General features: G+C 40.7%; 1 protein-coding gene across 1 annotated transcript in view; it reads right to left on the bottom strand.

Moving 5' to 3' along the window:
* Positions 1 to 2,522: 2,522 nt before the first annotated feature.
* The window catches only part of TUBGCP3 (tubulin gamma complex associated protein 3), a 49,823-nt gene continuing 40,659 nt past the window's right edge, over positions 2,523 to 11,686 (bottom strand). The window contains exons 15-22 of the mRNA XM_009898714.2: positions 10,332 to 10,467; positions 9,507 to 9,575; positions 8,568 to 8,703; positions 5,760 to 5,848; positions 5,494 to 5,625; positions 4,973 to 5,113; positions 4,327 to 4,443; positions 2,523 to 3,405 (exon numbers count right to left, since the gene is read on the bottom strand). Coding sequence (XP_009897016.1) covers positions 3,247 to 3,405; positions 4,327 to 4,443; positions 4,973 to 5,113; positions 5,494 to 5,625; positions 5,760 to 5,848; positions 8,568 to 8,703; positions 9,507 to 9,575; positions 10,332 to 10,467 — 979 coding nt within the window. The 3' untranslated portion in view covers positions 2,523 to 3,246. The remainder of the gene's footprint in view (positions 3,406 to 4,326; positions 4,444 to 4,972; positions 5,114 to 5,493; positions 5,626 to 5,759; positions 5,849 to 8,567; positions 8,704 to 9,506; positions 9,576 to 10,331; positions 10,468 to 11,686) is intronic.

Raw genomic sequence — 11,686 nt, 5'->3', positions numbered from 1 at the left:
CTTTCTGAAAAGGTCCCTATGCAAACATGGATCTCTCCAGCAGATGGGCTTACATATGTGGTCAAGCCAGCAGATGATCCTTGGACCTTTCAGTCCCCTCTCACCTCCAGAAACACCCATCCTCTCACTGCATTGTCTGTAGCTGCTGGTACCACAGGCACACCTCTCACCTGTGATCACACTCCACTGGCTGCACTCAGATCCTCATCACACACACAGAGGAAAGGAACTTGGCAAAGGTAGCTGCTCTGGTCAAAAGAGGAGCAAAGCTAGAAAAACATTTGACCAGCACCTTATTTACACACCATCAGCCCTCCTTATTGGCTTACTCCACTATTTTCCCACATTCTGCAAGTTGCTTTTCACAACATTTTTGGCTGGATGTTGGCACCACACTCTGAAGCATTTCCAGGGACAGTATCCTGGAGCATAGTTAGGTGTGGCATTTCTGTTGTGAGAGCTTTATAAATACCAGTCTCCTCTTCTATACTGAAGAAGATTCACACCAGTCATATATTGTGTTGCAGAGAAGCACCACTGGGTAATAGTAACAGTATCCAAAGTGGGAAGGCTCAGCTGCAGGTGAAGGCAAAACTAGCAAAAGGAAAAAAATAGGCTGAAATTGACATAAAAATTGAAGACAATATCTCTAGCTCCCATCCACTTCCAGGGGATCTTCCAGCAGAGGTGATGCAGTTACTCTGTGCCAGGGATTCAGAACCTTCCCCTCAGCCTGGCTGTCAGAGAGGGTCTGAGAGTGGTGATGGCACTTCCTCAGGTACAGGCATGGCTAAAAAGCAACCTGAGAGAATGGATGCCATTGCCTCAGAAACTGAAGATCTCAGGAGCAGTTTCCCTCCAGTTCCAGGGGATTTTCCTGCAAAGCTGGACAGGTTATCCTATGCATCACCTTTCAAATATCTATTCATGCATTGTCATAGTTTTCTGCTCCAGTCTGAAGTGGTGGCACTCTTCAATAATTTATTCTGAAAACACTGTTAATTTAGTTATTTCCAAGCCAAGAGGAAAATCTGAAATATTTCTTGTTCAACTTTTTATCCACTATTTTGATGAGAATCTGGCCCTAAGAGTGTAGGACAAACAGATCATTACAAAGATTCTTCTTTTTGTCCACATATTTTTGTCATTGCTCCATCTTACTTGAAAGGGGATCACTGGCATCCTAAAGCTATGTTATGGTACACAACCAATCAGTTTTAACTGTAGGCACAGAAAGCATGTAGAATGAAATAAGTATGACAGCTGCTGGGTAAGGGGATAAAAGACTGGTCTCCACCCACAAAGGAGCACTGAGGACAATGGTAGGTCCCCACTGACCCAGGCTTTCCGTGCCCTGCATTCAAAACGTACCCCTAAGCCTAGCAGTTGGAGCAACACCTGCAGCAATGAGGACTCTTCCCAGATCAATGGATCTCTACAGAATCAGCTCAGAATTAGTTCCCAGCAAGGCTACACATCGTGGGTTTCCTATGTACTCTTGGATTTAATCCAGCAGCAATGGGAACTAAACCTTCCTCTAAAATTTGTCCCCTAGTTCTGAATGTCTCTCTGGCCTGTGGATTGCCTAATGACAGATGGGAACATGCAATATGTTTCTCAAGGCAATGACCAAGAGAGTGCCTGTGCAGCTAATGTGTTTGGCTTCTTTTTGTTGTTTCTTTTCCCAACAGTTCTGGCAAAAACACATTCACCTAAGCTTTGTAGTTCTTTCAGACTTTACATGAACAATACACCTCCACAAAACCAGAGTACTCCTGCCTGACAAAGGCATCCTTCAGCTTTCCTTCTAGCACACAATCCCTGGCTTCAGAATCCATGTTCTCTTATAGCTGACATGCTGCCTGCATGTAACCCTGTGATGGTAGCTGCACTACCAGGTCCTGTAAATGTACAGGGTTAAAAGCCTCACATGTTTTATTTCACAAAAGCAAGGACTCCCAGGCCTGCACAATAATGGGAATCATGCCATCCAGAGGGCAAACTAGCCAGTCTAGGGCTGCAAGACAGTGCATTGTTCCCACCAAAGTTCACCTCCATCTTGGCTCAGCAGCCTCACCAGCCTGGCCTGGCAGGTATCTCTGCTTTCAGGAATTCAAGCAGCGTAAGGGCAAAGGGCAAAGCAGGCCACAGATTTGGCTGATCTGAGGGTAATTGTTAAGTTACAAATTGCACACAGTATTGTGCAGAGATCTGTAAATCAATACACTCCTAACTGCAAGCTTCTGCTTTCTTACCCTGTGGAAAAAATCATAGTTTTTCAACTACAAAAAGCAGAACACATTTGAAAGATAGTTGTGTTTTTATTTTCCTAAGCTTGCACTTGTGGAACATAATAAATGACCTGATATAATGACAACTTGCAAAAGAAGAATCCCCCTCTCCCCAACATTTGGACAGCAATATATAAATATTTACAATGAAAAAATAGAGAAGAGAATGAAGTCAACATTAGCCAAGTCAGTTTGTTTCTACACATCTGATTTTAAACATCAATTATTTAATTCCATTGTAACCAATACTTCCCTTTCACAGCACTGAGGCTTTAACTTCATTTTTTAGACCTTATGTGCAATAGATACCTTCCTGCTCTGCTTCTGTCGTTTTCTCCTGTACAGTAACCATAGAATTTCCCTACCAATTTTTAAATTCAAAAACAACAAAAAAAAAATTTGAAGTTTATGTCTCCTGATAACAAAGTTTCTCACACAAACACATCACAACACTGAAAAATCAGCACAATGAAATGCCGTATAGCTTCTTAACGAGGATGTTAGGTCTGGCTTTAACAAAACTCTCTCTTCAAATAGAACAAGTACATATAGAAAAAATAACCTTCTTATTTTCTTGTTAAAAAAAGAAATGGTGCTTTCTATAAACAAAAGATGCAGTTTGCTTGACACAGATATAAGTTACAGGGGGAGAGCTCAGAAAGCTTCAAATAAAATTGGCATTTGTTTCAAAGGATGACTCGAGAGGCTGACTGGAAGAAGTTTCAATCAGCTTGCTTAGTCCAATAATTCTGGAAATGTCAGTGTAAAAAATTCCTACTTTTTTTGCTTTCTGCTATACAGTGTCACACGATCACAGGACTGGAAACATGTTGTCTGCAGAAATGGTAGACGCCAATCACGCACGATTGGGGTGTATAATGTCAACACCGATTGCCTCGTCCAACATGAGATTCAACATCCTTTGGATACTGAGGTGCAGTCCTTAGTAGTTGTTTCACATATGTGAGCTTCGTCTGCCTCTAGTGCCCAATGATACACGAAGCCTTGGCTCTCTTGCTTTATAATGTTCATTAAAGTCCAATCTAAAGCTAAGAAATCGAAGGCTTTCATCAGAACTGGTTGTCAGCAGAACCAAGAACTGCTGGACGATTCCCTGAAGGAGAAAGCAAAATCCAACAGACAGCTATGAAGACATTGCTGATGTGTTTTTCCACAGAGATGCCAGGTGATGCCCAGGCCTGGCAAGAGCATAAGAGCAGTCAGAACTACAGACCCAACAGCAAGACTCTACACATTTGGGGTAGTTTTCATATGGGACTTGCACTTGCCATGTAAGAGGCATGCTTCCGGAGCCCAGCTTCCCATTCAGCTCTCAGCGAGTTACTGCAGGAGCTCCACAGCATGCAGGCAAGGAGAGGACTTTGGGAGGATGGGAAGACTCACTTCCTGATCTCCATTGAACATTAACATGGATATGCCACTTAAAAATCTGCTGTGGCATACAGTGCTGTCTCACTCCCTGTAATTGCTTTCTGGAACACCTTCCTTGAAATATAACAGCTGATTTTTCTGGGGAATGGGAGCTTTAAAATTAGATATAATAAATTAAGACAACGTCAGAATACGTCCCATTAAAAAAAGATACCTGTGGCATGTGTCCCCCCAACACTGCCCGTCTCAGTCTGTTAAAAACCAAGTGTTAGGCCATTAATAAGGATCCTTTCTGTAGTCTTAAATAGCAATGACTTGCAAAGATGGTAAGAAAAAAATGGAATGCTGAAGGAGGTGTTTTGGTTTTTTTTCAGATGACACCAGAAGATAGTTATTACATCTGCTGCTGGAGAAAGGAGGAGAATTACATGAAGACTATTCCCCTTTGCATGATCACAAAACCTACTATTTGCTGAGGAACACTGAACACAGGCTTCTAAGTAGAGAAGCAAAAAATGCAGACCTAGGTCCGCAAACTACACACATAAATACAACAGTTTGAGCTACTCAATATTTGAAATTGATTTCTGCATGTCACAGCTCAGTATCTATATTAAAAATATATATAATATATAAGGGGCACCTGGTAGAAGTGAGTGAGTATTCGCAGCTGTGAGCACATTTTGGGTATTGAGTCTTGAAATTCTTTAATCCTCTTGCTCTCTTCTTCATCTTCTGATGCAGTTACACCCCACTTGCCCTACACAGAGACCAAATGAGTTGAGGTCAAGCATCACAAGACAAAAGCTGCTAATCAGGCCACATTCCACCCAGATAAACCACCATGTTTATACAAATACCAAAACTATCAGTCCCTTTGGTGGCCGTTCAGCACATGAAAGAAACCTGAGATGTGTCTCACTATCAGTACTGCATGTCTCAGACTGACAGTAAGGAGAGGTAGGCATGGAGCTATGGTATTTTGTGCAAAAACGTTGAGAATATGAAGGCCTCTTCCCTTTACTTCACCTAAAAGAGCTCCAAAGCTCCTCCAAAGCTCACTAGAAAACAAAACCACCTCAAAGTTTTGGGCAAGACAGAAATGAAGAATGCCACTCAGCAGTTTTGTTTGAATTCAGTGGCTACTGACAACAACCTTTGTATTTGCCCCAGTCAGAGTTTTTCATTTTTGTTGCACCTCTACCTGGTATCTAAAATCCTGTATATATAAACAGGTAAGTATATCCGCCTCAATTAATTTTCACATTCTAGTAATATCCTTACTGCACCTCAAGTTCACGTTGTTTTTTCCTCTCTTCAAACTGCAGCCTCAGCTGCAGCTCCTCCAAAGCAGCTCTGTACATTGCATCTTGGGCATTCTGGAGTTCAATGATCTGATCAAAAACAGCTCGAAGCTGGTTGAGAAGTACCTGTGAGACATGCAGTTAAACAACAAAACAATGAAACAGTTGTACAGCAAAAGCATTTTAAGTTACTACCAGTCTTCAGAACATGAATACATTGTGTTTTATACACAGCTGGAGAGACTGTTTTGCACAGTCCCAAGTCAGTTTTTGCATCATCCCACAGCTTCTTAGGACCAAAAAATAATATAAAACTTGTTGCAGTGTGGCCTAATCAGCATCTGTCACTTTGTGTCTGAGGAGTGTGTATGGAGTCTACCATAATAAGGTCTGATATCAGAGGAAGAAAAATTACTTTTCCCCTTGCTCCTACAACACAGAAGGTGGTTCCTAATGCATAATCCAAGATCACAAAACTACAGTTTAATGCAAAGGAGAAGACTTACCCTGGAATCGCTGTCCAGCAAGCACCGAGCTATGATTGTGTCTAGAAAAACTTCATGAGCTGCAATGATGTGATCCAAGTCCTGTGCTTGTTGGACCTTGTTCCAGAGCTCATCCCATGAACATTCAAGCACCTGGAGCAATGATTCAGGATTGGGCTGTTTTGTTTTGCTAGATGACAAGCTCTTTGAAATTTAAGACACACAACACATACAAAATATTGAAAGTACTTAATTTTTAAGCAACTAATTGGGTGGATAGAGTATACCTCAAATGTAATGTAATACTGCATTTGATGAATGAAATGGACCATTTCTGATGCCAGAACGTGACACTGATGCAGCACCCCAGATAGCTCTGTAAAAAATCCAAAGAGATGGCAGGTTAAAGACCACAAGGACAGGCACAGCCATCAAAGCAGCTTGGTAAATTTTTTTCTACCAAATTGAATACTTCACAAAACAGTCACAAATCTTGGATGGTAGCAGCAATACTGGCTGGTAACAGATGAGCAAAGAACATGGCACAGTGAACTCATAGAAAATGTAAGCCAAAGATGATGCCAATTGTGTGCTCGAGACAGTGGTGGAAAATTGCTCAGTATCACAAGTGAAAAAAAACCCCTGCCAGTCCCAAGACAGCCAAACACAGTTAGTGAATTCTTTTGGTTGAAAACCTGGGACCACAGATTTGTAGTTGCTTCTAGGGCCCCGCAGCTTTTACATTAGTCTTCAAACCACAGACAGGATATTTCTGCACTATTTAACTACGCTGAGACCAAAAGATAGGGTGGTTGTGACAGGGGTAGGGACTTTGTGGCTCACATGGTCCAGGTTCAATTTCCCCGATCCATGACAGAACCCCACAAGTAAGTCACTAATGACCTCACCTCTGTTGCAGAACGGCAATATCAAGATTACCATCAACTGCAAAAATTCTCAGGAATGAAGATACTGAACCTTCTGGAATCAAGAAAGAGGAAGTAATTTCTAAAAAGCTGCCACAGTAATTTGCCACTGCAGACAAGCTATGAGACTACTGGAAAAAGAATTCTGTATTTTCATATCTTGTGATTTTACCGAAACATCCAATGATCTGAAACATATTATAACAAGCTGCTCCGTTCTTTATTTCTTATGCCTTTGCAGGAAGGCTATCCCTAATACATTATGTAGGAGAAAATCAGGGTCATCAGCAACTACGGAACCTGAAGGTGCATAAGTCCATGTGACCTGATGAGATGCATCTGCAGGTCCCGAGGGAACTAGGGGATGAAGTTCCTAAGCCCCTACCCATCATATTTCAGAAGCCACAGCAGTCTGGTGAAGTTCCCACTGGCTGGAAAAAGGTAAACGTAAGTCAGTCTCACCTCTATGCCCAGAAATCACAGCAGATTCTCCTAGAAACCATGCCAGAGCAGATAGAACATAAGGAGGTGAATGGTGACAGCCAACATGGCTTTGTGAAGGGCAAATCACACCTGATGGAGTCAGTGGCTTTCTACAATGGGTTTAGAGCACTGGCAGACAAGAGCACTTGACTTGACCTGGACTTGGGCAAAGCATGTGACACTGCTCTGCATGCCATCCTTGTCTCTAAATTGGAGATATGGATTTGACACATACATCACTTGGTTGACTAAGAATTAGCTGACTGGCTGCATTGCACTCCAAAGAATTGTAATTGATGGCTTGAATGACAAGTGGCACTCCTCAGGGGGTGGTATAGTGACTGGTGTTTTCTAACATCATTTTTGGTGACATGGACTGTGGGATTGAGTGTACCCACAACAAGTCTTCCAGAGACATCAAGCTGTGTGGTGTGGTTGACAAGCTGGAGGGAAGGGATGCCATCCAGAAGGACTGTCATAAGTTTGAGAGGTGGGCCCATACAAACCTCATGAAGTTCAACAAGGCCAAGTGCAAGGTCCTGCATCTAAGAGTGGTGCAATCCCAGTGTCAATATAGGCTAGGCAAGGAGTGGATTGAAAGCAGCCCTTCAAAGGAGTTGGGGGTTACAGGTGGATGAAAACATGTGGCCCTAGCAACATGGATGTACAGTCCAGGAAGCCACCTGCACCTGGGCTACATCAAGAGAAACATGACCATGAAGCTGGTGAGACACAGGAACAAGTTTCCCAGAAAGGTTGTGGATGCCCCCTCCATGGAAGTGTTCAAGGCCAGGTTGGATAGGGTTTTGAGGAACTTGGTCCAGTGGAAGGTGTCCCTGCCCATGGAAGAGAGGTTAGAACTACAGGATCTGTAAGGTCCTTTTCAATCCAAACCATTCTATGTTGCATCAACTTTAAATAAGACAAATGAAGAGAAACTCCTGAGTTGTCTAAACAACATAAATTCTTCAACATTGGTGAGTTGGATACATTTGTGTTCTTCTAGCTACTGACAAGAAAAGAGTGAGCTCGACATTGCTATCTAGAAGTATTCATTCTCAAAGCATAAAAATTCCTGGCTGTTAAAACTCCTGGGGAATTGTGGATGAAGCTATTCTTTAAAGTCAAAACTACCTTATTGGGGCTGAAAAGCAAAAGACCCTGCAGCTGGTTTCTCCTATTAGTGTGGTGGGTTCAAGTGCATTAAACATACACCAGAGACACTACACTTAAGAGCTTCCCTATTTCTTCTCAAGCATCTCTTTCTCCTCTTAGCTAAAGAAAAGCACAGGGAACAAGTGACAGTAAAACTAGTAAATTTACAAGGGTGCGTGTATGAGAGTTACTAGTTCCAGCACAAGAAAGAGGGATACACAAGTTACAGATAGGAAGATAGAAAGGTGAATAAAAGGGGACAGAAGAGTAATAATCCTTTTCCAGAAATGGGGATGGTTCTTTTGCTCACTGTTACAAAACCTCAGTCAAGGATCAAGTAAAACAACAAACAGGAAACTCACATCTACAATGTCAGTTCATCTTGATCATCATCTACCATTAAACAGTCAGTCAAGAGTAACAAAATATGAAATTCATCCATCCCAACAGACTTTTTTTTCTTCCCTTTTAACATAAGATATGGTCATCTAAATCCAGCTTACAAGTACGTCATTCATTTAGGCCTCTCACCTGGCATGCTTTTCAGAAGCTTTGCATTGCACATGTGCCCTTTCCATATATCAGTAAGGATATACTCCATACGCTTTGCTCTCCAAAGGAAATTAAATACTCTTAGATAGTGACTCATGCACTCGCGTGTAAATACCTATAAAACAAAGTATCAGTACTAATTTAAGAGACATACTGGGTGTCCTGAAGGACCAAGAACATCTTCAGAGTCCCTCTTATCCAACCCATAAAGTTTATTGGTAAATATTGTTAAAAAAAACAAACAAGCAACAAAACAAATTCAAAAACTAGAAACCCCAGAGCTTGTGGAAAAGATCTTCCTTCAAGGGCTGAACTAAATTACCTATCTAACATTCAAGTAGACACAAGGAATGGCAAGAAGTGTAAGAGGTGAAGTTGATAAAGCCTAAAGAGTTTCCTCTTTTCAAACTACATATGAAAATTCCTCCTGCTAACCAGATTCATATTTTGATGACCTATTAAAAGAAAAGCGTTGTTTATGAGTTCTTTATAGATCAATAGTGTGGCTATTGTCTCGGTAGTTCCAACAAACACTGACTATCACACTTCATTTAGACATTATAAGTAGATTCTCCTCAAATACATTCTTCAGTTCCTTACAAATTATCCCAAATTAGCAGCTACAGACTAGTAATAATAAAAGGAGTGCTCTTCTTTTCCATTAAGTGCTTGCTAAAATCCCTGCCTGGAACAAATGAATTTCTAAGGTTCAATAATGATTGTCTTAAATGTAGCTTTTCAGCATTCCCAGTTAATTCATAAGAATTGAGATTCTGGCTCAACTGTTTTGGCAGTGGGTGCATCCCAGATGCAAAAAAGTCATTTCTCTGATCTTACACTCTAGAATAAAAAGGGTTATTTCAACAACAACAACAGGCAATTCAACTCAGGAACTGAGACATGTTCATATTACATTACCGTTGCTATTGGCCCATCAACATGATAGTCCAAGCTGAAGACATCCCATCCAGTGTCCCCAGGAGATACCTGCATTGAAAAGATATGCTACTTCCAGTGTATTATCAGAGCATACTAGCACTGGAAGGCAAATTCTTGCTTACTCTTCCAGTCTTCAGAGTCCATGAATAAACAAGCAACCACATCAACACAAGACAGAGAAGTTTCTCACCAAAAACAAAATCAAAGTTTGACACAAGGGTGGGATTTGCCTCACCCAAATGTTTGTAATGTCAATACTTTTGTCTTGGAGCTACTAAAGGACATAAAGGAAAAGAAAGTCTTGTTAGGCAAGAGTCAGTCTGAACTATAGACTTATTTCAGATGCTACAGTCTATCAAGTTAACTCCCACTTCATGGACTGGAGCCTTCTCATTAACTCAAGTTTCTTATCAGAGGTCTCCTTCATGAAAGGCACTTACATTGCTTTGTAACTATAGGTGACAAAGACTACCCTGCAGATTCTTGTAAGAGCAACAGTGGTAGGAGCTGTTTGCATAAACCTTAAGAATCAATTACAGTTGGATCCCAAATATTCTACTTCATATTGTCAATGAAATGGCTGTAAACCCACATCTTGAAATACAAATAGACAACAGGCAGAAAATGGGAAAAGATGACGTACTAAATGAGGTTCAAATAATTTAAAATGGACTTCAAAAGAAAGAGGGCTGGGATTTATCTACTATATACACATAGGAAAATTTTGTTTCATATAGATGTCTGCATGTGCACACTCACACACAAAACTATGTTTCAAGTCAGAGTTATTATGGTGCAACAGACCTCCAGAAGTCGAACATCCAATCGTTTGAGAATCTCAGGATTATCAAATTGGGCATTAGTTGCTCTCACTGCTGTTTCAAGGATTCCAGTTAGATTATGCTGATATAATGTTGTAGCTGGTCGTGCAAGCTCTGGCCTGGTGGTTATGAAACAAACAGTCACAGCACATTACTGAGATATTCCACAGCAGCAATTTGGTAGTAACTGCAGCACAAAATGAAACATGTTCTGACAGACTTTCAAAACCTCTTGTACTACTCTTTCAGTCTTAACCACGGAGCAAATCAATGAGCAAAATATTTGAGCAGAGTAAACTATTCATATGTAGCTATACATCTGAACATCAGTATAAGGGTAACTTTATCCTCATTTAATGCCAGTAATTTGAAAATACCAGAATTGCTAGCATAACTATTTTGTAATTTGAGTTGCAGTCACATCTAAAATGAGGCAGATTACATCATGACACATTAAAACAATAATTTCATTTCAGTTTTGAGAGACTTGCTGATAGCCATCTCATGGACTCAGAAGTGCTGACAGAAGCACACAAACCCATTCTCTTGGTGTAACTTACCCTTTCCGAAGAGCTGCATCGTGCAAGTAACAGCACCTTGCAGTACTGTTCCCTGCCATGATCAGTACTGGAAAGTCCCTCGCTACTTCTGCCTCACATGTAATACTGGCTCCACAAACCAGATTTATTCTACTTCATACTAATTTCCACTTAAAAAAACCCAAACCAACATGGTCACATACAAATCATCACCAGACAATGTTGATTTTGATTTATAAACAAGTTAAGAGTAGCTTAACTACAAGCTTGCCCTCTAGACCAAAAGAAAACTTTGTCAAGGACATTTTTGACTCTGTGGGTAGCACCAGCATATAGAAGTAGTGAGCTTGCAAATACAAGCAACTTGCAAGTTCAGAACTCTGGGAGCACCCAAGTGCTTAAAAGAGGCTGGTGAGGCATCACTTAAATTTTTTAAAATGCACTGAGGGGTTTTGGACCAAACACCTTCAAAATACAGAAGCCAAACATTCACAGCAATGCTAACTAATGGTATCAAGAGTAACAGAACTTTTGTGCTTAAATTTGCTCAGAAGAGCGAAAAGAAACGCTAACATCCTTGAGGCTGTCAGAGTCTCAAAGTAAAGCTATCTTTTCTATGTGTTGTAAAATGGCAATGTATACACTTTCCAGAACAATGAAAAACAAAGTTTTAGGCTCAGGATTAAAGATACTAAACTCAAATTAGAATTTAGAAATTGTTTAAAATTAAAACTTTGAGTAGTTAAGATACTCAAAGAGTTTGCTCCTAAAAGTGGATTCTGTACAAAAAGATCCTGTG

This window comes from Dryobates pubescens, chromosome 7 (assembly GCF_014839835.1).
Source record: "Dryobates pubescens isolate bDryPub1 chromosome 7, bDryPub1.pri, whole genome shotgun sequence".
Classification (NCBI taxonomy): Eukaryota; Metazoa; Chordata; class Aves; order Piciformes; family Picidae; genus Dryobates; species Dryobates pubescens.
Note: the sequence above shows the minus strand (reverse complement) of the source record. Positions and strands in the feature narration are given on the sequence as shown.